The sequence below is a fragment of the Chlorocebus sabaeus genome, chromosome 8, assembly GCF_047675955.1.
Source record: "Chlorocebus sabaeus isolate Y175 chromosome 8, mChlSab1.0.hap1, whole genome shotgun sequence".
Taxonomy (NCBI): domain Eukaryota; kingdom Metazoa; phylum Chordata; class Mammalia; order Primates; family Cercopithecidae; genus Chlorocebus; species Chlorocebus sabaeus.
Genome location: NC_132911.1, coordinates 30,804,808 through 30,830,718, shown reverse-complemented (window position 1 = coordinate 30,830,718; position 25,911 = coordinate 30,804,808). Strand labels below are relative to the sequence as shown.

At 39.9% G+C, this 25,911-nt stretch overlaps 1 protein-coding gene across 10 annotated transcripts in view; it reads right to left on the bottom strand.

The window, feature by feature from the left end:
• Positions 1 to 17,155: 17,155 nt before the first annotated feature.
• WRN (WRN RecQ like helicase) overlaps positions 17,156 to 25,911 on the bottom strand; it is a 140,861-nt gene continuing 132,105 nt past the window's right edge. For 9 of the 10 annotated variants that reach the window (XM_037983618.2, XM_037983614.2, XM_007962111.3 and 6 more), the window contains 2 exons: positions 23,676 to 23,866; positions 17,156 to 17,906 (listed from right to left, as the gene is read on the bottom strand). In XM_037983618.2, the coding sequence (XP_037839546.2) occupies positions 17,799 to 17,906; positions 23,676 to 23,866 (299 nt within the window). In that variant the 3' untranslated portion in view covers positions 17,156 to 17,798. Of the gene's footprint in view, positions 17,907 to 22,295; positions 22,328 to 23,675; positions 23,867 to 25,911 lie in introns of all 10 variants that reach the window. The other variant, XM_037983619.2, reaches the window with a different exon arrangement.

The following is a 25,911-nucleotide window of genomic DNA, read 5'->3' as shown; positions in this document are numbered from 1 at the left end:
AATTGCTTGAACCCAGGAGGCAGAGGTTGCAGTGAGCCGAGATTGTGTCACTGCACTCCAGCCTGGGTGACAGAGCGAGACTCCATCTCAAAACAAAAACAAAAACACAAAAACACTAGTCGTACTGGATTAGGACCCACTGTAATGACCTGGTTTTATTTATTTAATTTGTACACATTGATGGAGTACATGTGCAATTTTGCTGCATGCATAGATTGTGTAAGTGGTCAGGTCTAGGCTTTTAGTAATGACCTCATCTTAATTCACTCTTTCAAGAATCTACAGTTGCATCCTGAGGCACTGGGGGCTAGCACTTCAAGATCTGAAATGGGGGGAGACACAAGTCCAACCGTAACTCAGGGGTTATCTTGGGAGTTCTGTTATCCCGGGAGTTCTGTTATCCCACCTAGGGATGGGTGACCTGGTTCCATTCTAGGATGGTAAAGCAGCATGGCACTTACCCTGAGCTTCGGAGGCACTCTCTGCAGAAGTGCAGTTCTATCTTCAAGACGCTTTTAAAAAATATTATTATTTGAGGCAGAGCAGATTATAGTAATGCAATCTCCACTCATTGCAACCTCCACCTCCCAGGTTCAAGTGATTCTCCTCCCTCAGCCTCTGGAGTATCTGGGATTTCAGGCATGCACCACCACGACTGGCTAATTTTTGTATGTTTTGTAGAATCAGGGTTTCGCCATGCTGGCCAGGCTGGTCTTGAACTCCTGACCTCAAGTGATCCACCCTTGCCTCAGCCTCTCAAAGTGTTGGGATTACAGGCATGAGCCACTGTACCCGGCTTTTCAAGGCACTTGGAATCCAAGTTTGCAGACTAGAGGAGGCCATGAGATTCATTGAACAAGAATTAAGCATTGCTCTCATTCTGTCTGTGAGGCTGTGGGCTGAGCTCCCTTCGTTGGTTAGGGGACAAGGGAGTAGGGAGGAAAGTTAAAATGACAACAACAACAACAACAACAACAAAACCCTTTTTAGACTAGAGGGAGCCATAGAATTTTCTCACTACAGGTCAAAGGAAGATTTCCGGTTGAGAGCAGAGAAGTCACTTCAATTACACCCCTCACATAGGGACTGACAGACAGACTTTGATTCCAATTCCTGTTCTTCTAATAAATGAATTGAACAAATTCCAGCTTCTCAGTGGCTGGAAGAAACTGGCCCACAGTGGACACCCCTCCCATCCCCTGCAACTCTCAACGCATCAGACATGCCCGAAGCCCAGAGTCTTCTAAAGCTCTGGGTCCTAGACTTGCCTCTGTTGCCTTGAAAAGACACTGTTTCCTTCTATATGATGCAAAGTAGTCATTTCAGGCAAAAATATCATCCTTAATTGCATACTGCTTTCAAGGCTTTGAAATGGATTCTCAAAAACAAAATCAATTATTGACAAGGCGAAGCCAGTCCTAGAACAGGAAACATTCACTTACTGTCTGTTTCCCCACAAATCAATACATTTTCTCTTTCCCCCCAAAACAATGAATTTTCTCTTTCCCTGCAAATCAACGAATTATCCTTATTGCATTCTGGGTTTTTTCCTGCGTGTGAGCAACACAATGAATGAAGTCCACGACGTGAGAGTCAGGATTCTATTTAACATAATAAAGATAGAGACAGGCATCTACGAATATGATTTCCCCAAAGCCTGGAGTGTGTTTGTCTGTGTGTGTATACATCTGTGCACATGCAGGTACACACACACACACACACACACACACACAAATGCCGATAACTGGAGAATGCTACAACAGGGTGAATTTGAACAATGAGTCCTGTGATCCTGGGCCTGCAGTTATTCAGGAGAGCATTTTGTTCAAGAGTGAAAAGAAGCCACTACCCTAAAGCAAGGAGATGCTAATTCTGTCCAGATTCCCAAACCGCCACTCATCTTTCTTTATCTTGCTATAATGACAACCTCACTCTGATTCACTTTCCTGTTCTTAGGAGGCAGCTCTCCTCCAGTGCGGGAGGAGATCCTACGGCTGTCACCAGGAGCATCGCATTCCCTCCTCTCCATCTTGAGGCCGAGTCTTCCCGGTTGTGATCTGCTTATCAGGTGTCTCCTCTAACAGCTCTGAGACCAGCTTCCTCGACTTGCACTGTAATACCAGTGGCTGGTCTGTTTCCATTGAGTGGGGGTCCCCTTGACTGACAGTTCCTTGGCCCATTCTTTCCCCTTCCCTTGAGAAGTCTACCGTCTAGGGCAGGCATCCCCAGCCTCCGGGCCATGGACCAGTACCAGTCCATGGCCTGTTAGGAACCAGCCGCACAGCAAGAGGTGAGCGGCTTCAACTATATTTACGGCAGCTCCCCATCCATCACATTACCGCTTGAGCTCCGCCTCCTGTCAGATCAGCAGCAGCCTTAGATTCTTATAGGAGCACGAACCCTATTGTGAACTGCGTACGTGAGGGATCTAGGTTGCGTGCTCCTTATGAGAATCTAATGCCTGATGATCTGTCACTGTCTCCCATCACCCTCAGATGGGATTGTCTAGTTGCAGGAAAACAAGCTCAGAGCTCCCACTGATTAGACATTATGGTGTGTTATATAATTATTCTATACTACAGTGTAATAATAATAATAAGGTACACAATAAACGTATTATAACACACTTGAATTTTTCCAAAACCATCCCCCCCCTCCCCACCCATGATCCATGGAAAAATTGTCTCCCATGAAACCAGTCCCTGGTGCCAAGAAGGTTGGGACCGCTGGTTTAGGGAATCAATGGAGTTCTCTCACTGAGATTACTGCAGGAGGACATCACCAAGGATGGGAGAGAGTTTCCCACAGGATAGTGCAAAGGTGGCCGCGATGGCACCCATAGGTTCCTGGATCCTCCAGGGTCAGCTAGGACTGCACTTGAAGCAACTAAACAGCTATCAACTCCCTTCCCATGGTCCAGCAGATGAGAACTGATTCCTAAACATACATGTGCACTCCTCGGGGGTCTGGAAACACTTGGGAAGGAGAATTGCAAAAAATGACAGAGTTCCTGCCAGTAAGTGCTGGCTTTCACACCATTGCAATGGCAACAGGGTCGTATTTTCTCATTTGTACTCATGACCCGCGAAAGCTGTGCATGGTATTGTATTCATTCATTCATTCATACATTTGCTCACTCTACAAAAAATTACTGAGTTACTACTATGTGCCAGAACCAATTTGTCTCAGTCTGTTTGTGCTGCTTTCATAACAAAATGCCACAGACTGCGCAATTTATAAGCAACAGTTTGTTTCTCATAGTTCTGGAGGCTGGAGGTCCAAGATCAAGGCACCAGTAGGTTCAGTGTCTGGTGAGGGCTGCTCTCTGCTTCCAAAATGGAGCCCTGTTGCTGTGTCCTTCAGAGGGGACACATGCTGTGTCCTCACATGGCAGAAGGGAAGGGAAGGTGAACTCGCCATTCCTTATAAGAGGACTCAAGTCCTGTTACAAGACCCTAATCCCATCCATGAGGACTCTGCCCTCATGGCCTAATTACCTTCTAAAAGGTTCTTCAACTGTTGCATAGGGGATTAAGTTTCAACATAAATTTTGGGAGGGACACAAACATTCAAAATACCTATTCCATTCTAGGTATTCGACTGTGAATAAGTCCAAATCCCCACCCTCATCAAATTACATTCTAGTGGGAGAAACAGAGCTATGCTGTCCAATACAATAGCCACCAGCCACCTGTGGCTCTTTCTTTCTTTCTTTCTTTTTTTTTGAGACAGAGTGTCACTCTTTTGCCCAGGCTGGAGTGAAGTGGCACAATCTCAGCTCACAGCAACCTCCACCCCCCAGGTTCAAGTGATTCTCCTGCCTCAGCCTTCCGAGTAGCTGGCATTACAGGTGCCGAGTAGCTGGCATTACAGGCACATGCCACCACACCCGGCTAATTTTTGTATTTTTAGTAGAGATGGGGTTTCACCATGTTAGCCAGGCTGGTCCCGAACTCTTGACCTCAGGTGATCCACCCGCCTCGGCCTCCCAAAGTGCTGGGATTACAGGCGTGAGCCAAACACATTGCTATTTCAATGTAAATCAATTTAAGTTGTATTCAACTAAAATTGTAGTGTGTCAATTGAACTAGCCACATTATATAGTGCTCAATAGTGACTATACGAATACATGTGACTCGTGGCTGCCATATCAGACAGCACAGAATTATAGAACATTATCACAGAACCTCAGGACCACAACACATGAGAAGATGGGCTGGGATAGATGGTAGTGGCACTGGAACTGTTTTTGTTATGGTAGTCAAGGACGGTTTCTCTAGAGAGATGACATTTGAGTGAAGGCCTGAACGATTACACCATTAAAAAAAAAAAAATCTAATGATAACCTTAGCAAGAAATGTCAAGGACCTACATGAAAATAATGCTAACATTTTCCTTATTGAACTGAATTTTGAAGGCCAAAGAAATCAAGAAGTGTGTCTGGTAGACCTGAAGTCTGGGCAAGGGAGAAAAATGAGTGGAAAGAAAATGAAGAAGTGTGCAGGTGGGTAGCAGGGTAGCAGGAAGGCCTGAGCCCCAGATCCCCGCCCAGGACACCCCCTGTGCTGCTCGCTGATTCCTGATCTTGACACACCCCACCCTGCACACCACACTCTGGTTCAATCAGTACCTTGTTACTAGCTGGGCACGGTGGCTCATGCCTGTAATCCCAGCACTTTGGGAGGCTGAGACAGGCAGATCACTTGAGGTCGGGAGTTCGAGACCAGCCTGGCCAACATGATGAAACCCTGTCTCTACTAAAAATACAAAAATTAGCCGGGTGTGGTGGCGCACACCTGTAGTCCCAGCTACTCGGGAGACTGAGGCAGGAGAATCTCTTGAACCTGGGAGGTGAAGGTTGCAGTGAGCCAGGATCATGCCACTGCACTCCAACCTGGGCGACAGAGCGAGACTCTGTTTAAGAAAAAAAAAAAAGAAAAAACAACCTTGATACTCCCCCACATGCCATTCCATGCCTTTTACGCCCCTGCTCTTCTGGCCTTTCCCCTATTCTCCACCTGGCTATTTCTTTTCTTTTTCTTTTTTCTTTTTTTTTTTTTGAGTAGAGTCACTCTGTCATCCGGGCTGGAGTGCAGTGGTGTGATCTCAGCTCACTGCAACCTCCGCCTCCCGGGTTCAAGCAGTTCTCTGGCCTCAGCTTCCTGAGTAGCTGGGATTACAGGCGCATGCCACCATGTTCAGCTAATTTTTTTAAAAAAATTTTTAGTAGAGATGGGGTTTCATCATGTTGGCCACACTGGTCTCAAACTCCTGACCTCTTTTTTCCTTCTTTCTTTCTTTTTATTAAAGATAGGGTCTCACTCTGTCGCTCAGGCTGGAGTGCAGTGATGCCATCACGACTCACTGCAGCCTCAACCTCTCAGGCTCAACTGATCCTCCCAACTCAGCCTACAGAGTAGCTGGGACTACAGGCATGCACCACCATACCCAGCTGATTTTTGTATTTTTTGTAGAGACGGTGTTTAATCATGTTGCCCCAGCTGGTCTCAAACTCCTGATTTTGTCAAGCGACCCACCCACCTCAGCCTCTCAAAGTGCTGGGATTACAGGCGTGGCTGTTTCTTATTGACACTCCTTAGATGGTCCAGATATCATCTCCTCAGAAGCCCTTCCTGCTCCAACAGGCTAGGTCTGAGTTCTCTTTCCAGAAGCTGCCCTAAGCCCCAGAGCTACCAAATTTGGAGATTTGGGGAATTTGCATATTTGTTGGAACCAGAAAGCCCATCTATGTAACCGGAATGCCCAGCACACTACACAGGCAGAGCTACTTTCTTCGTGCCGGTTGTCAGGTTTGCTCTTCTCCAGACCAGCTGATGTTAGAAGCTTAAAATCGACTGAGCTCCCCATCGTCTATGGCAGAAAGAGACATCCAATGCCCTCACCTGATTCCCCTGATTTTCACATTGTTTTGTCCCCCAAAAAACCTGTATTGATAAGTGAATGGACCAAAACCAAACACAACCAAATCAAAATGCTCTTTGATTTTCCAGTGCCATAAAACCCGAAATTTCCAAATCTGACCAGCAGATGGTGCCCTTGAACCAAAGACGTAAAATGTTCACTTCCTCCCCATGTGAGAATGAGTCTAATTAGGGAAAAAGCCGAAAGGCTTTTGGTGGATGTTTAAAACAGTATACAATTCACGTGAGTCACTAAAAATAATAAACTGTCCCTATTAGGACCCAAAACAAAGAGGGTCTGGGGGCTTGCCAAATCCCATCCACATTTTCTGTAAGGGTTACAGAGTTCCAGCAGCTGCCTTCCTCCTTGTTCTTCTTTCAAGTTTAGCGCTTCCTCTGCATCTTAAACGTCCCTCCCCTTACTCAGTAAGCTTTGGAGGAAATTTAAAGTGATTTGTATTCTGTGACTTAGTTACCAGATAACTAATTCATGAACCAGAATATTTTATGAACTTCCGGTTATTTCATTATTCCAGTTATGTTCTTTAAAGATCCTGCAATGCCCATGCCTTGTATCCGTTGTTCATGAAAAGCAAGCATTAATAACCCCGTGCCCTTGAACATGAAAATTATCTAACTCCCCTTTCTTTAACCAAACCAGTAGGCAGCCTTCAAACTGTAACGTGGCTTTTCTGATAGCTTTTCTATGCGCAAAGGATGAGAACAGCTGGCTTTTATTATTCCTATGCTGTGCTAAATGCTGCATCACATTCGATTCTCCAACGACTTTAGCTAAGCCTCTATTTCCTCTTCCACACAATGGTGTTAATAAAAGAGACTTAGAGTGGATCGACTTGCTTAAAGCTGCAGTTACATGTGGTCAGACTCAGGCTAATTCCACAGCTCAACCCTCACCTTCTCAGCAAGGCGTCTCCTGTCCCAAATTGAAATAGTCCAAACCCCTTCCCTGCTGTGTCCTCTATCATTTTATCACCATCTAAAGAAGACTGTTTCACTTTTTTTGTTTGCTGCTGTATTCCAGCACCTACAACAGTGCCTGGCACATAGTAAGTGCTCAATAAATTGAATATTTACTTCCGTCTCTGTCAACTTGGATAATGAGTCTGAATCTGCACCTGTATGAAGGATCCACTGGGGGTGCTGACACCACAGATTTTTAGCCAAGGTCAGTAAAAGGCCACACACCGGACTGCTGTGATTTTGCCAAGTAGTTGCCTGCCAAGTATTATCTAGAGAGAGAGGCTGCTTCTCTCTGGACACCCAGCCACTGACGCTGTGCAGTTTCTGTCTGCTATTTCCCTAGCGACAGCTGAGGGAATACCAACCATGTGTGACAGCCATTGTTAAACGGTCTACAGGCATTGTGTCTAATCCCAGCAATGTCTCTGCGTGTTACAAACGAGGTTCAGAGTGTCTAAGTAACTTGTCCAAAGTCATCTAGCTAGGAGATGGCAGAGCTGTGGACTTTACTGAAAGTGTGACTGACTGCTAAGGTCCAGGGTAGTAATAAAGGGATGCTATGTGGTCCGTAGGATTGGAGACCAGATACAACCTGGACATCTTAACAGAGGCCAACATGAAGGGTAACTGGTCCAAGGACCAGATGGGATTGCGGATCTCAGTGGATACCTGCATAGGAGGCAGAGATGATGAGGGTCCCTGTGCGTCCCTAGTTGCCAAAGCTTTGACCAGAATCCCACAGCACTTAGGCGTCCCCATTCATTGATTTATTCATGTGTTTATTTATTCAACAGATACTGACTGAGTTCCTGCTGTGTGCCAGGCTTTTTTCCAGGTGCTAAAGACACAGCAATGAACAAAACAGACAAAAATCCCTGCTATCAAGGAGCTTACAGTTTAGTAGAGGGAGATCATATATCAGCATCATAAATAAGTATTGGAACAGGTAAAAGAATGGGACAGGGCATGAAGATTTTAAGTAAGTTACTCATGGTATAGTTCATTTGAATAGACTGGAAGGAGTTGGCGGAGTTTGCCTGTGGTTATCTGGGGGAACAGCACAGCAGGTGAAAAGACAAGTCAGGGCAAATGCATGTCACTTGGGGGGCACTACTTGGCGAAATCACATTCTCCCCTAAGACGTAGCATGTCTGGTGTCTTCTAGGAACAGTACAGGGTCTGGTATGGCTGGAGCAGAGGGAAGGACAGGGAGATGGCGTGAGACCAAGACGGTAGGAGATGAGTGCAAGAGGGACTGAGGACAGATCCCAGCAGGGCCTGGAGGCCTCTGTCAGAGCTTCAGGTTTTACTCACAGGAAAAGGAGGAGGAAGGGGAACCTTGAAGTGATCCAGCCTACCCAAAATAAACCAAGATGACATTTTTTTTTTTTACTATCAGGAGGAATTGGGGTTTAAAATAGAGATTTCTGGGCAGGTATAGTGACTTACAACTGCAATCCCAGCACTTTGGGAGGCCTAGGTGGGAGGATCACTTGAGGCCAAGAGTTCAAGTCCAGCCTGGGCAACACAGCAAGATCCTATGTCTACAAAGAATTTTAAAATTAGCCAAGAGTGGTGGTATGCACCTGTAGTCCCAGCTACTCAGGAGGCTGAGATAAGAGGACTGCTTGAGCCCAGGAGTTCAAGGCTGCAGTGAGCTATGATTGCATCACTGCAACTCTAGCTTGGGCAACACAGCAAGACCCTATCTCTAAAAAATAAATAAAAGTGACTTCTGAGATATGGAAAGTCAAGGCAACATTTCTGAGTTGTTGAATTTGAAGCTTGTGGAATTCTATATACCATGTACATAAAGATAATATTTTACTTTTATTTTGCAAAATGTCTAGGAGGGAAGAAAATCTTTCCCCCTATAAAATCCACACATGGCTCTGACAGGCAATTCTAATAAGCTTGTTAGTCACAGTGTTCACCAAATTGCTTTTCGTTGTTGGGTTGTTTGGGTTTTTGTTTTGTTGCAATTTCATAAATTTAGCACCACTATGGGAGGCTGGCACCAACATGTGATAAAAACATTGACAAGTTTCTTTTCTTATGTCTGCTCTTGCAAAGTTTAATAGTTTGGAATGGACACCAAATGAGTAATTAATGGATAAGTAGGGATCTCCCTCTCTGAAGAAAATGTACATGCCTATTATTTTGTAACAAATGAACAACGAAAATGTACATGCCTGTTATTTTCTCATGGAGAAAAACATATTGCTATGTGGCTGTTTGTCTACCACTGGGTCTCACCACCTGTTGAGTTGCTATTGGATCACCTGAGCCCAGGAGTTTGAAACCAGCCTAGGCAACATAGTGAGACCCTGTCTCTAAAAAAAAATTTTTTTGTTATTAATTAGTGAGGCATGGTGATGTGCACCTGTGGTCCCAGCTACTCAGAAGGCTGAGGTAGGAAGAACATTTGAGTCCAAGAGTTTGAGACTGCAGTGAACCTTGATCATGCCACTGCACTCCAGCCTGGGTGACAGAGTGAGACCCTCTCTCCAAAAACAGCCTGGGTGACAGAGTGAGACCCTCTCTCCAAAAACAAAAAAACAAACAAACAAAAAAAGAGTTGGTATTGAATGAACGGTGTGTGGCTGTAGTCAAACTTAGTGAGAAGACAAGGAAGGCAAAAAAAAAAAAAAAAAAAAAAAGTAAGCAAAAATAAGGGTAAGATATATTGGTCCACTATATCAATATTGGTTAAAAAAAATCATACATTTTAGTCTTTAAAAAGTGGAAGTAAGATTGTATATAACAGGAAACCAGGAAGGAAACATACAGAGAACAGTGGAAGCTCGCTGAGGTCCTTGTGTCCAAGAGAACAGACAGGGCCACCTCTAATATATTTTTGGAACCCAAGACAAAGGAACAAATGGAAGCCCAAATATGAAATATTTAAATATGTCAGGCTAACCCCATTTAAATACATTCCATCCTCCTACCTAGACAAATATATAACAACCTGGAAGACTAGATTTGAATTGCAGATTTGAATGTTTGTATTCCTTAGGATTCTGTCCTGTTGGTGCAGGGAGAATCAGCCCATGGACACAACCCACTCCCCCTCCTCTGGTTTCACTCTGCACCACCAAAAGGCTCCTGTGCCTACGGACACTCAGCCTGGACATCAAGCCTTGTCCATAACCTCCACAAACAGCCATTCTTTGACCATCTTTTGGAGGCCGAAAGAGTGAGGGTCATGATCAACTCAGTAAACCACTGGAGGCTGTATGAGTAAACAGCAGACTGTTCTCATGAAAGCAAGTTGTCAGCAAACTGACAAACTGTGTCTGCCGCCTGGAAGGAATGCCGAGGGCAGTCATGCCTCAGGCGCAAGTGTTGCTTGTGATCAGGCACATCTGAAGCCTGTTAGCAATAATGTGAACCTGTGATCAATCCAGCAGCTGACCAATCGTTACCTCTTCCTCCCTGCTCTTTCTACCCAATAAATACAAAGGGCTGTAGAAGCTCAGGGCGGCTGCCTTTGCTCACTAGAAGCAGCGAGCCCTCTTCTTCTTCTTCCCTGGGTCCCTTTCTTTAAAACAGTTACTTTTGTCTTAAGTTTTCATTTCTGCCTTCATCCCCCTTTGTTCAGTTTCATAGTAACTGTCACAGTCTTTCAGACCAGAAACGAACTTATCAGATGGGGAAACAAGGCCAGAAGCCCCTGCAGCCCCTGGAGGCAAGGCGTGTTTGGGCCAGGCATTCTGGGGTCCTGTGTACTGTGAGCATGGTCTAGAGAACAGAGACAGGTGTGAGCCAGCGAGCACATCCCCTGGCTCCAAAGATTCTTCGCCTCATGGAAAAGGTGGAGGACGTCCTCTCATGAAGGCTCAGCTGCTGGGGAGTTTAACGGAAGTAGGTAGTCAGGTCCATGGCAGCACCAGGATGAGCACCCACTGGTGTCATACAGCTCTCCCAGCCTCAGGGCTGGAAAGGATTCGGTCCACCTCTGCAGCTTTTCCTTAATTATTTGGGGGCCAAGACATCTAACATACCCCAGAAAACCTAGACCAATAGTTCCCTTGAGGTCGAAGAATCTCCTTAAAATCCTTCACATTCATATCCTTGCCCTGTGGCTTTCCAGCCCTCCAGCCAGCACCCTAAGATCCTGGTTGCCTGCCAGTTCATGGCTCAAGAGAGGTGTATGGAGGTTGACATTCAGAACGGAGGGAAAGCAAATGTAATGGTTGCCCATCATTCCAGAAAGCCCTGCCTACTTTATATTTTATAAAAGCAGGGCCATGTGTTGTGGCTCATGCCTGTAATCCCAGTGCTTTGGGAGGCTGAGGCAAGAGTTTGAGACTCATCTGGGCAACACAGAAAGACCCCATCTCTACAAAAAAATTAGCTGGGTGTGATGGCACATGCCTGTCATCTCAGTACTCAGAGGCTGAGGCTACTTGATTGCTTGAGTCCAGGAGTTTGAGGCTGCAGTGAGCTATGATCACACCACTGCACTTCAGTCTGGTGAGAGTGAGATCCTGCCTCTAAAAATAAGTAAACAAATCAATAGGTTGGGTATGGTGGCTCATGCCTGTAATCCCAGCTCTTTGGGAGGTCAAGGCGGGAGGATCACTCGATCCCAGGAGCTCATGACTGGTCTGGACAACATAGGGAGACCCTATCTCTATTTTTTAAAAAGTTTTTAAAACTTAAAATAAATGCAATATATATTTAACAAATACAGAGACTACAGAAACTTAAACAGCTGGCCCTTCTGCCCTTCTGATTGAGGCGGGAGGATCACTTAAGCCCATGAGTTAGAGACCAGCCAGGGTAACAAATGGAGTCCCTGTCTCTATTCTTTTATAAAGTTCTTAAAATTTTAACTAAAAGAATAAATGCAATATATATTGATTTGATTTAAAATACATGGAGATTATAAAAATTTAAATCTCCCTTCCACCCTTCCAATTCCGCTCCCCTGAAATAACAAATGTTAATGATTAGGAATGTTTCAGTCTATAACTTAAAAAAAAAAAAAAAATTGTGCAAATCCTTCACAGGATCTCCTCTTTTTTTCATTCAGAGTCATTTTTTCTCATATCTTATTATGTGAAGTAAATGTTTTCTTTAAAATGTTTTGTTTCTTATAGAAAAGGTTTTTTTGTGGATGTTTTTCCACTGAATCTTCAGAGTAAATCTGTCTCTTTTAAGCATGAGATCTGTGTTGAGTTTTCTTCTATTTATTCCATCTTTCATGCATCTAGCATGTTGTCTTGCATGCTACAAATGCAAATGTTTACTGAATGAAGACATAAATAAGTATAATACATACTTGTCAATTTTAAACATTGAGTTAGAAAATATAGCTGATTGTGAGGCTAAAGTTTAATTAATTTTCTAAGACACAATTAAAGTTCTGGGTTTAATGAATCGATATTAATAGAATTAATATAGTAACTGTAGTAATTTAGTACTAATTAAGAGTAACCTATTAGATACCTTTCTCTTGCAAGTGAAATCTGTTTAAATACTTCTATGCAATAACACAGTTAAACATTCATATGAAATATCTCCAATAGTAAAGGCGAATACCTTTCAAATGGTAGGGTCTCTACTTAAAAATCACAAGCAGATACTAATTTTTCAATGATACGTTTTATACACTGGAGTCACAAGAGTAATCTGTTACTTGAGTAAGATAAATTATCTCAAGCATTACAAATGCTTAAATATCAAATATGTACTTATTATTCCTTAAACCTAAAGCATTACTACCAAAGGCTTAATTTATTCTATATTCTACTTATGTCTACATTTTCTCAAGGTTTAAACACATTTACCCAGTAAGGAAACAAGTACATTATCTCAAATGATTTCGGGATTACGTTCCCAACCAAAATCTGGTAAATACCTTCTCAGATAGCTGAGACTGCTGAAGGCAGCTACCCCATCAAGGCTGTAACTAACCTTCTTCACTGTTTCTGTGGTTTTGCAATTCTTTTCCATAAGATATTTAAAGTCTATTAAGCTCAAAAACTACTTTGAGTTCATTCCATTGGATCTTTCATGCTCTTAATTGTATGCAAGCTATTTGAACAGGAAGAATCCTATATTCCCATTCTGTCTGGTAGGGCTACAGCTTTTTTAAATTCCAGGTAACAGTCAGGGCTTTGTCTGACTCTATGGTCACAGGCTACACCTGGGGATTTCGCCTTCAGCTCACCTGTTCCTGTATAAATATTCCGTAACGTGCCGAGGTGGTTCTGGCCCAGCTACTTGCACCTGGAGATGAGGCAGGTACATAAAGACAGAACCTCCAAACACACTCAGGTGGTAGGGAGCGAGGGGAGGGAAACTTGGAAGGTAACAAGTTGGTGCAAGTTATTGCTGTTTTTACCTTTACTTTTAAGCCCTGCCCCCACCGGACCTGGGAAAGGAAGGAGAGGGGGCCTCTTCTGACTCCGCTCCCCAAGGGGAGGGGGGTTTGCCTCTGAACGTGGGAAGCATGACCAGGTTTGGATCTAGGGTGCCGGGGTCCTGGTGGTGCTCCAGTGGGCCCCCTCCCTACCCCTGTGACTTGTCCAACCTCCCTACACCTTCAAATGACAAGTTCGGCCCCCCAAAGTCCCCAGTGACGAATCCAGCCGTGCTCCCATTCTTCACACAGCGTGGGGACGGACTTTCAAAGACTCGGAGATCCCACGGGTGCGGGTTGGAGACCTCACTCTGCCGGTTCCCAGTTCCCTTACCCTGAGTACACGACTTACGCTCCATTTAATTTTCCCTAAGAAATTGCTCTCATGTACTTGTTCTGTGTCATTACTTCTAATGGCAAAATCACCAATTACTTTTGTTACCAGTGCAGGGGTCCCGGTTCTTGGTGTCTTGAACGAAGAATTGGACAAAATGCACAAAGCAAGGAAAGAATGAAGCAACAAAAGCAGGCATTACTGAAAATAAAGTACCCTCCACAGGCTCCGGGACTCAAGAACCAATGGGAGGCTGAAGTGAAACAACCAATCAGAGGCTGAAGTGAAGTCACAAAGGTTACCCCCATGCAAGCATCTGATTGGCTGTGGAAAACAACCAATCAGAGGCTAAAGTGAAGTTATAAAGTTACATTTCTAGGCAGACAAGACTTGGCCTGCAGTCTGATTGGTCACAAAGTTACATTCCTACGCAGAAAGCAACAGAGGTACTTTCAATTTTCCATCTGCCACGCAGAAATGTGAGGGGGAGGAGCGGTTGCAAAGGGAGTAGCCATCTGGTCCTTTTGTTATTTAGGTGTGGAAAATTGGGGTTTTCCTTTGGATTTAGTTCTAGGAAGTCAGTGTGAATCGGCCTTGGTTTCCCTGCGTCCAGACCCTATTCTCCTGCCTCACTTTTGCACCAACCTAACACAACCACCCATACAGAACTTAAAGATCCAGGAAGCCTCTGCCTCCATCCAGGAGCTGCTTCATCCTCTACTCTGTGTAACTACCTCTGAGATTCCATATCCTTTGAGATTAAAAACACTTTTACATTTTCTATGTCTGTTGACAGGTCTTTCTACCAGTCACATCACTGTGCTTCTGTGGCAACTGAATACAACTGGAAGTGAAAAACAACTCCTCATTCAAATGTTTCTGAAATATTCAGAGGTAAGGCTCATTTCAGGAAAGGCATGAACCAGCAGTTCAGCAGGCCACACACCGACTCCAGATCCAACGCTGTTACTAGGGACTAGCTTAGATGAGGTCACAGGTGCCAATCCAATATCCAGGTGGGAATTATTCTCCTTGGAATGAACCCCAACAAAAATCAAGAGCCATAAGAAATGGGGAAAGAGAGAATTTATGCTGGTAAGGCATAAAGTCCACTACAGATAACATCAACAACAACAACAACAACAAAATTCTCTCTCTTCCCCTATGGCTATGTATATGGCAAGAGACTATACCATATTTCATTTCAAGAATGTTCAAAGCAGCTGGGCATAGCGGTGCATGCCTATACTCCCGCCTACTCAGGAGGCTGAGGCAGAAGTATCACATGAGCCCAGGAATTCAAGGCTACAGCATGCTATGATCATGCCTGTGAATAGCCACTGCACTCCAACCTGGGCAACACAGCAAGATCCTGACTCATTTTTTTAAAAAGGTCAAAGCAGTGCTGTTTAAAACAGAAAAAAACCTGAAAGCAACTTTAATGTCCAACAATATGAAGTAAGGTACATAATTCATGGTATACCTTTATAATAAAACATTACATCAGCATTTCTCAATCTTTTAGGTCTGAGAACCCCTCTATACTCTCACAAAAAAATCACTGAGGACCCCAAAGAGCTTTTGTTAATGTGGGTTATATCTATCACTACCACTTTTGTCTGGCTTAACAGAAGTGGCTGGATTCTCAGATCTGCTTCTGCATTCGATCCATTTTGATATGCTGTTTTGGCTGAAGTATATGAAAAAGATCTGACTTTACACAGGCACGTAGTTGGAAAAGAGAAGAGTATTTTAATAGCCTGTTCAGAAAATGGTGGACGTTCTTCTCTAAAATTTTACCAAAACCTGGACAAGTGATAGTTTCTTAAAGATTAGTTGCCGTGTGCAATCTGAAACTATCAAAAACTTTTTCATACTCTGTTATATTCAAATCCATTGGTCCATCTTGTACTCTGAACAGATCTTTTACAGAGTCATGATTTCTTTTTTTATTTTTGAGACGGAGTCTTGCTCTGTCGCCAGGTTGGAGTGCAGTGGCACAATCTCAGCTCACTGCAATCTCTGCCTTCTGGGTTCAAGCAATTCTCCTGCCTCAGCCTCCCAAGTAGCTGGGATTTCAGGCGTGTACCAATACACCCAGCCAATTTTTGTATTTTTAGTAGAGACAGAGTTTCACCATGTTGGCTAGGGTGGTCTCGATCTCCTGACCTCATGATCCGCCCGCCTCAGCCTCCCAAAGTGCTGGGATTACAGGCGTGAGCCACCACGCCCGGTCTCAGTCATGATTTCTTAACATCACATATTAGTCATCCATAAGGATCTTCTACACACAGAAAAAAATTTATATAATATCAAAAACTCACATTTGTTAATTACTATCCATCTCATTAGAAAAGCTTTTATGTAAGACTGTGCACGGTGGCTCACACCTGTAATCCCACTATTATGGGAGACTGAGGCGGGAGGACTGCTTGAGGCCAGGAGTTCAAGACCAGCCTGGGCAACCTAGAGACCTCATCTCTACAAAACATAAAAAGAAAAAATTAGCAGGGCATGGTGGTATGCACCTGTAGTTCCAGCTACTCAGAGGCTGAGGTGGGAGGATAAGAAAGAAAGAGGGAGAGACAGAGGGGGCAGGGTGAAGAGGGGAGGGGGGGGGGGAGAGAGAGAGAGAGAGAGAGAGAGAGAGAGAGACAAAGAGAGAGAGAAGTCTTTATGTTACAGAAAGCTGTCAAGCTTCCAGTGGAGGAATACAACTTTTCCAAAATCATACATTTTGCTAGAAATCTCCAATTTTATCATTGGCACAAATACCATCAGTTGTTTTCCGTGAAGAGGCCATCTTAGTTCAATTTTGAGAAAATGTCTGCCAAACATCCAAATCTAAATAACCAATCATCGTTTTTCGTCATTCTTTTCAGTGAAAATGGCATTCCATGAAAAAAAGCAGCAAATTCAATTGGCAACTCAAATAATCAAACAAGTGCTTCTCCTGGAGACAGCCTCATACCTAGGCATGCAGCAGATGTGTCTGTGCGTACTTGCTACTCCATCACACAGGATATTCACAGGGTACTGCAGATGCACACACAACAGCATGCAAATGCAGAAGCCATGGCTGGAGAACTACATATCACATATTTAATAGGTGCCACTACCTTCTGGTAATGGAATGCAGAAAAATGGGAATATACGAGACTTTTATATTTTACCTAAAAACAAGTGAATATAAAAAAGTCTGGTGGGATACACAAAAGAGGTTGACTGTGATTAGCTACTAGTAAAATTATGAATGATTTTTATTTTCATTTTTCTCACTTCCTTGGATTTTCTAGTTCTTCTATGACAGATATATTTGTTTCTTAACAAGATATTTTTATTTACAAAAAAGCCAATCAAAGGCTTTGAAATGTATAGTGAACTGCTTAAAGTTAAATAACCATAGTTTGCCCAACTCTGTGTCACAGTATAGGTTTTAAATTAAGTCACGTGTGCTACATAAGAGAGATTAGAATCAAATTCTGACATCCTTGAAAAATAAAGGTACTTAAGTAAATGAAAGCTAAAAAATATATATCTATAATATTCAGTGTGAAAAACATTGTTTTATTATTTGAAAAATAGAAATTGTATATAAAATACAAAATGTACAGTTGCCTAGTACAATTGGTATCCATTTTACATTTTTTACATTTTTTAATGGCACCCAAAATGTGGTTTCATTTTCACTGGCCTGGTTAACTAATACCATTTAACAATGTGTTTAAGAGCTTCTTCAAAAGATAGTAAAGACAATTTGTAAAATAACTATGCTTTCTTACATTTACAAAACAGAATTTTGATAATATATGAATATTTTATATCACATAATTACCATGTAACTACTAATCTGTTGTCTATATCAAATCACAGCACATAACATTTTCCAAATACACTGTTTTAATAAAGAGATTAGAAAATAGGACAGTAACAGTTTCTTAAAGCAATCTTACAGGAAGTCTAATTTAATATTCTGTTAGGTAATGTACTCACGTAGCCTCCCAGAAGACCCAGAAACTTTACGTGAATTGCGGAAGGCTGATTTAAGATGCTAGTTCTTCAATAAACAGTGAACTCTGTAATCAGAATCATTTTTAAGTCAAAATACTATTCCTTACTCTTCAGAAATAAAATATAACTCTTCTCTTGTAATACAGCAAGAAACATAATTGTTCCGGTAATTGCCAGCTTAACTAAAAAGGCCTCCCCTTTTCGTTTTGTCCATTAATTTCTTGCTGGTGTGACTTCCTTTGGCAAACCACATAGGTAATCGTCTCTTTCTCTCTGCAGATGAAGTCTATAGGAAATAGAAAGAAAAAGAAATCAAATCTTTGTACTACTGAGAAGGGGTATTAGTTGCAAACAAGTAACATAGGTTCCTGAATATACACCCATCCTTTCTCCTCCATCCAAAAAAAAAAAAAAACCAAATTAGTGGTTATCTATATAATTTATTTCTGGATCAAAAAGTAAATAAATATAAGAGACATAAAATCACTACATCATTTCTTTAGGCAATTACTTGCCATCTCATCACACAGTCTTAGACACTCAAGACACCTCATTCAGTAAGTAAAAATCTAGACATTATTTCTGATCTATATCCCATGGTGTACTTGCTTTGAGTTGACCAAAATGGTGAATTTAATGTTTTGAGGAAGGAACATGCCTGGGCATGTATACACACACAAAGAGTTATATTATGCATGTGAAAAGAATATAGCTTCTAACATCTACAATGGGAGGTAGACAGACTTATCCAATCAGCACCCTGTAGAGTGGCCAAGGCATAGTACGCTTAATAAACATTTGCTAAATAAATGGAAAAAATAAAAGTTTCTTGTCTCATAGACTCGTCTGAGAATCACTATAGATCCACTTCCCAGAAAAAAAGAGAAACATACACGTGCACACTTTTGCACACATTTCAGCAGCTCACATGTCAAAGAGCCTCTAAACCTCAGGTTAAACATCCTTGAAAAAAAATAATTTAAGGCTGGGTGAGGTGGGTCATGCCTGCAGTCCCAACACTTTGGGAGGATCATTGGAGCCCAGGAGGTCAAGGCTGCAGTGAGCTATAGTCATGCCACTGCACTCCAGTCTGGGCTGCGTAAGACCCTGTCTCAAACAAAACAAAACAAAACAAAACAAAAAACAAAACAAACAAAAAAGGTAGTGTTTGGGTACAATACCATCTGCACATGAAAAAGAATTAAATAATTTTAAGTAAGTGTTTCATAAGCCTAAAGTGGCATACATTTGTGTTATCTCAGAGTACTAGATCCTCAGAATAACATAACAGAGAAATCATTCCATCATGAGTACATCCTGGAATCCAGAGTTAATTTGGGGTTATTATTAATAAAAGTAATTGAGAGATTTTATGAGAAGTTTGGCCTTATCTAAGGTACAATGTGTCTGTCAGCCTAAAATACAAAAATACCATTTATTCCATTTCAAGAAGGAAGACTATCTAGATATTGTTCATCAGCTGCTTGCTATGTTTGATTATATTTTCTATGTTTAAAAAAGGCTTTGAAATAAATTTAACAGTAGGAAAACAGCAAAAGATCCTTGGCAGAACACTCTGAAACTTCATATTTAAAAAAGGTAAAAACTTAGCTGTTCCAGCTTAAGTAAAAAAATCCAGGGTAGAAAAGAGGGCTTTGTACACATCAGCAAAGGCTAAAGAAAAAACTGGCTAAGATTGCAACTTTGTTCCTAGGTACCCAACTGCAAGCAGGGAAGAGAAAATCAAAAGAATGGATGAGACTTATACACACTGTAAGATACTATGACTTAGAAATAATAAATATTGGGGATATAAGGTGGCATACAGAAAAGGCATTTTGCATTTTTCTAATGATCCGTGATGTTGAGCTTTTTTTCATGTTTGTTGGCTACATAAATGTCTTCTTTCGAGATGTGTCTGATCAAGTCCTTTGCCCACTTTTTAATGTTTTTTTTGTTTTTTTTTTTCTTGTAAATTTGTTTAGGTTCCTTGTAGATCCTGGATATTGGACCTTTGTCAGATGGATAGATTGCAAAAATTTTCTCCAACTCTGCCAAAAGAGGAGGACATATGAACAGTAATAGAGCAGAGGAAGAAACCCTAAGTCATGTTGTATGTAGCCTAATACCATGGAGTAGCATAGACTTTGAAATCAGGCAGAACCAGGTTTGACCTTTAACTGAGCCACTTGCTAAATGTATGACCTTATTATGCATGTTACTTAAGCTTCAACGTCTTCACAGAGAAATGGAAATAATAGAACATAACATCACTGAATTATTTGGAGTTAAATAAGAATAAATGTAAAATAGCGAAATCCTGATTTCTTCTTCACACTCATTAATTGGTAGCTAGTATCATTTCAAGTCTTCTGTATTTCTATAAACATGATCATCAGCATTTATAATGGAATTATAATAATTATCTCATTTCATTGAGAAAAGGGAGAAATACACTGAGTGTGTCTTTTGAGTGTCAACAGTAAATATTTGAAGAAGCCTTCAGTATGAGATCTAAGTTACCTAATAGAAACAATGTCTTCCAGTGTCTATTTCCTTCATCAGTAGACTACTAAAATTCCCAGCAACAAAATTTTAAGGGCCTCTTTACATCTTTTTAATACTCCCAACTCTGTTACCAAGCTATTACCATTAAGTTATGAACAGGAAACATCAACTCATTTGCTGATTATATGTGCACATACGGATGAAGCAAATACAGAAATATGTAAGTTACGTTCACATTTAATTTCATTTATAAACAAGGTCAATCCATATATTTAGTTACCAAGCCTGATGCATTTGTCATGAAAACTATTTTCATAAATCAATTTTACCTGTGAATCAGCATCTGTAAATAAATCTTCTACAAAACAATTTGTATAAAATATTGTGTATTTTAATTTGTAATCAAATTCAGTGGTCAAGCAGGAAATGTCATACATTCTCTCTTATACAGTCAAGAAAAATAAGAAGAAAAAAAATGACACAGGAGGAGAGGGTACTTGGAAGACGGTGGTAGCAGCAGCAGCAGCAGAGCTTTTAATCTTTCTGAATTCCAGAATTAAGACAGAACTAGATAGTAAAACCCCAAATCCATTGTCGCCATTTACAATAAAACCAAGTGTAAAAGTATCCTTGGGAAACTAAAACTGTAACAATATAGGGGCAAACCACCAACAGCAATTAAGACCTGCACAGTACTGACATCTGTACCGGAGAAAGCAGAGGCAAGGAGGGAGGTGTCTGATAACAAGAGAACCCCAAGATAGCCCACAGGCAAACACTGGGAAGACAGATTAATGAGAGATTAATCTGATAATAGCATCTGAAAATGGGAGAGCTTTTGTCCAAGCCAACAGCGAGTACAACGAATCCACAGTGATCTCTTAGGTGAAGAGCGCAGCTGGCTACTCTGAACCCTGGGACTAGCCGAGGCTGCCTTCTAGGAGAAGGCTCCACATTCAGGAGAAATCACTGGGGTTAAATCAAAACCAAGCAGGACAGGTACAACAGAGACTAAAGGGAGACAAAGCCTAGAGAAAAATGGCAGAGTAGATCTCATAAACCAAGTTTCCATATTTTAGACATTATACAAAAACATTAGAGACAGATGTGAAATTGGGAAAACCATCCTGAACCATGCCTTCTTTTGAAAGTACAGGAAAACTAATCTCATATGAAAATGAGCAAAAGAAAAGTATCAAGGTCAAATCTTTACACCAGAAAGACTTGCTTAGATACAGAATAAAACTGTAGTCTTTCAAAATGAACTGGAAAACATTAGGAAAATTATCTAAAACACAAAAAGACGTCACAAATCAAAATTAGAAAAATTCAAAACTGGGAGAAAACTGAGGGGGAAAACTGAGGAAAGAATCAGAAACAAAAGAAAAAAATTACAGAAGTCTTCAGTTAATAGGATTGCTCCTTTGGTAAAATTAAAATAATATCTCTCTATATAAATAAACAAAAAAAGAATTTTTAAATCTAAAAACTTTAAAAAATAATTTAAAAATAAGTGAATACAAAGCTATGTGGAATACAGAAATCAATACAACTATGTTAAAAGAGAAATAGAAGGTGAAAAGGACGAAAAAATTTAAATTAAAGAGAAATGAAGAAATAAAAAGAATACATGAAAAGTGACAAATATTGAAGCTGAGTAAAGTAGATCCAACATACATGTATAACAGGAGTTCCTGAAGAAGAAATACAAATGGAACAAAATACTAAAAAGTATGATTTAAGAAAACTTCATAGAAAATTTTTTTAAAAACTATCATTTAAGAAAACTTTCCAGAAATAAAAGAATACTAAATATTTAAAGAATCCACCATGTACCTATGGATATTGAATCCGAATTATCAATGCCAAGACATCACCTTTCTGTTAAACAAAGACATGATTGAGCTTCTATCTTAATAGCAAACACAAGAGATGTAAACAGAACAATATGTCAACTAATAAAAAGAATTTGTTCTAATGACTTTATCCTTTGTCAGAAGCCTCATAATTATAAAATGAAACAGACTAAGGGATATAAATCAGGTCAGTAGAGAAGATGAACGTTAACATATGACAGACTCTGAAAGTAGGCCTCCAACACTCTACAGAAATCAGCTTTTCATAAAGGGAGACTGATGAAGACAGATGCTTTGGATGACTCACTCACCTCTACTTCCCAGCCCCAACACCGTTGTTCCCCTAAATGGGAAAAAGGGGCCAAATAAGGTAGACCTTTTAGAATCCAATAAGCTTAGTAAAATTTCTTCCCACCCAAACCCCCACAATATCCCCCATTCTCTTGTTGACATGTAATGTTACTGAAATAGGGGAAAAGCAAAAATGGCAATATATAGTTAAAATAATATTTTACTACAAATGTGCTTCAATATTGAGGAAAAATAGTAAGTTACACCTTTTCCTGTATTGACAGGTTGAAGCCGGGAAAAAATAAGAGGGTCTTAGGCATTTGGTATAGATTACAGAAACAGAAGGCTGAGCATTAGAAGCTAAATTTCATTACCTCCACCCAAAATATGTTTTCTTTAATGTTCCTCTTATAGCTAGTTCAGTTATGAACAATATAAAGATTTCCAACTAATTAAGTTTCATTAGATTATCTAGAACATGACTCTATATACAGATTTAACTCAAGTACAGAATTTAAAAAGACCAGCTCCCTTTATTTTTAAGCAATTCAAAAAAGTAGCAGTTTAATTGCCGAACAGCCTATAAAGATTACCATAGAACTAAAGTGTAATTCCTAATTCTCTAATACAAATAATCACCACCACCTACTGCCACATTGAATTTACCAACTAAGAATTTAAACAATTTTTTAGTTAATCATTCAAAAACATTTATAATGGAGTCATGTAATTTTAGACCCGGAAGATACTGAAGGTCAAATTTTTACATTTATGCCATTATTTAAGAGTCATATTACTAAATAATATTCTCTGATTGCTATTTATCTCATGCCATACAAAGAGCAATTATTTTTGAAGCATTTGATTTTAATAAAACATACCATCTAACATAATACTAAATTTGTAATCTATCTATGATCATGCAAAAGCACTAGGAAATGCTGAGAGCCACAATCAACAGTAATCCTTGTACCTCAGATATTCATATCATAGTTACAGACGATGATGAATGACAGAATGATAATAAACCAGTCTGGGAGGTATTTATAACACAATTTGTTTTCACTTTCATTAACTACATAAACTGCCATGCATTAACTATACATCCGAAAGGAAGATTTTTCCAGGCTATATGGTCAATATGAGGTACAGGTAAAATTTAAGCTGACATTCTACACAGTAAGCTAAACATCTCTTTTACTGTCTTTTTTTAAAAAATCACTTTTCTCAGATCATATTTATGAAAAGTAAAGGAAATGTGGCCCCTAGAGAAAGTAATCATATCAGAATTCGTAACAGTTCAAAAAATACAGCAATCTAGTACTAGGATATGCAAATTGAAGAAACTGACACTATATGAAAATTCTCTATATAATTAACAGCTTGGTATTGATGCCTACTTCTTCCTTGCTTCTCTTAGAACTTGAAGAGATCTCTTCAGAACTGGGAAAACATCTCCTTTTGTTGACATCACATGAAGGCTGAAGTCTGCTGTCAGTACCATGTTTAAGGATCCCAATTGCCATGTGGATAAGGTACGTGTCAATGTTTTCAGGAACTAACATTCTGATTAGGTTAATTTTACTCATATCTGTAAAAGATAAAAAAAACTCCATTTCAAAATAAATTACAGAGAACATTTTAGAAAACATATGAGCTAGAAATAGTGAAACATTCTGTAGAAAGGAAGGAGGAGGGTTGCCAAAGAAGTTTCCTCTTTCAAATGCCTATAGCCTTACGGAACGGAAATGGAGTAAAAACTCCACTTGGGTATCACTATCACCTGAAGCCCCTGCCTCCAAGGTCCAAAGTCAGGTCAGTACTATTGACACCGCATAAATTGTGTTTCAAACTGTCTTTTGTGGGCTGCCGTGAGAGTCAAAACAACCATTCATAGAATTGCTCTAAAGGAAATTGTGCTTCCAATTCCAAATATCAATTATAATTAGATTTTTCTTAAAATAATTTATTCTGATCACTTGTTGGCCTTTTGCCTAAGATCAAGTATAATAATGATTTATTCTTTAAGTGGAAGCTAATCATACTTGTAAATAAGATTCTAATAAAAAGGATTTTTTCAATGGCTATTATTGTAATAACAAGAGACATAAATGATTTTAAATGCACATTAACTAGATGAGATTTCTGGGAACATATTTCTTATTTTCAGAATCAAGAAACTTTACATTTTTTTGCAACTCAAAAGAACTAATTCAGACTGTGTCAATTTCTTGACACCTTCTAAAATTATGTAGCACCCTTCTATAGGCAAGCCAATAATTATGTTTCAGCACTTCCTTCCAACATCACGTTCTTCTGCAATGCTCCAGAGTACGGTAAACCCAAGCAGTTTAGAACCTACCCATTCACCTTCACCTAATTTACAAAACATATCCAACATTTGACACCCAACTCAAATCAGTGATCAGAAACCAAGTATTTTTCAAATAACAACCTGAAAAGACGTTCTTTAAATTATTAGTTTTCAGGTTTATATTTTCCTTTCTTCCAAAGATTAGCTTGCTACTCCAAGACTCCTCAAAACACTGGAGTTTAAAAAGCAAAAAACAAAACAAAATAAAACAAAAAACAGGAAAAGAAAGTTATGCAGCTAATATAAACTAGGTCAGTGGGTTAACTAAAGTTTCAAAATCTTAAAAAGGAAAAGATCACCTCTATACATAGTAAAATCAGCAACGTGACTATCTTATCTCTCAACCAAACTAAAATTGTATTTGTCCCTTGATCATTATATCATCCTAATAATGTCAAAATTCCCCCAATTTTACTATTTCATCATTTTTTAATGACTGAGGAGTATTCTGTTGTATGTGTGTATCCAAATTTACTTTGAGTTCTCTTTTATTTGTCTTCAAATTTTAAAATACGTTTGGAACACCTTGGGCACATTAGTCCACTTTGTTCAACGGTAAATTTTACAAAAGCTAAACACAGATCAAGTATTTCCAGTTAAAATTTAGCATCAGAAGATATGTTGTATATATAAAGTACATACCTGATTACAAAGGCTTATTACAGAAAAAAGTACATAAAGTATCTCATTAATAATTTTCAGATTGATTACATGTTGAAATGATAAAATTTTAAATATAGTAGACTAAATTATATTATCGAAATAAATTGCATCCATTTACTTTTTAAAATGTGGCTACTAGAAAATGTAAAATTGCATATGTAGCTCGCATTATATTTCTACTGATAGTGCTGTTTTAGAAAGACCATATAAATTTTCCCATACTCAAAACCAAGTAATATACCACTACATTGCATTAAATTCATTTTCTTCCATGGGTATTTAGAAATTAGATAAATAAACTATGGATGATTAATTTCTTCATACTATAAATGTGACATTTATAAACCAAGTTTTTAGAGAAAAATCACACAAGCTTGAGCTATTATCATGTAATGGGCTAAACAAATTAATTTTAAAAGAAAAAATAAGATATTTCATTCACTTTTGAATCACTTTATTTCTAAAATTAGAATGTGTTTTGTTCATAAAATGATGATGCATAAACATCCGCTTATGGTGTTAAACCACTATTGATGATTTAAAGTTAAACGTGTAAGGTTAATTTCTAGACATAAATTAAAAATTCATATATTTTTCTA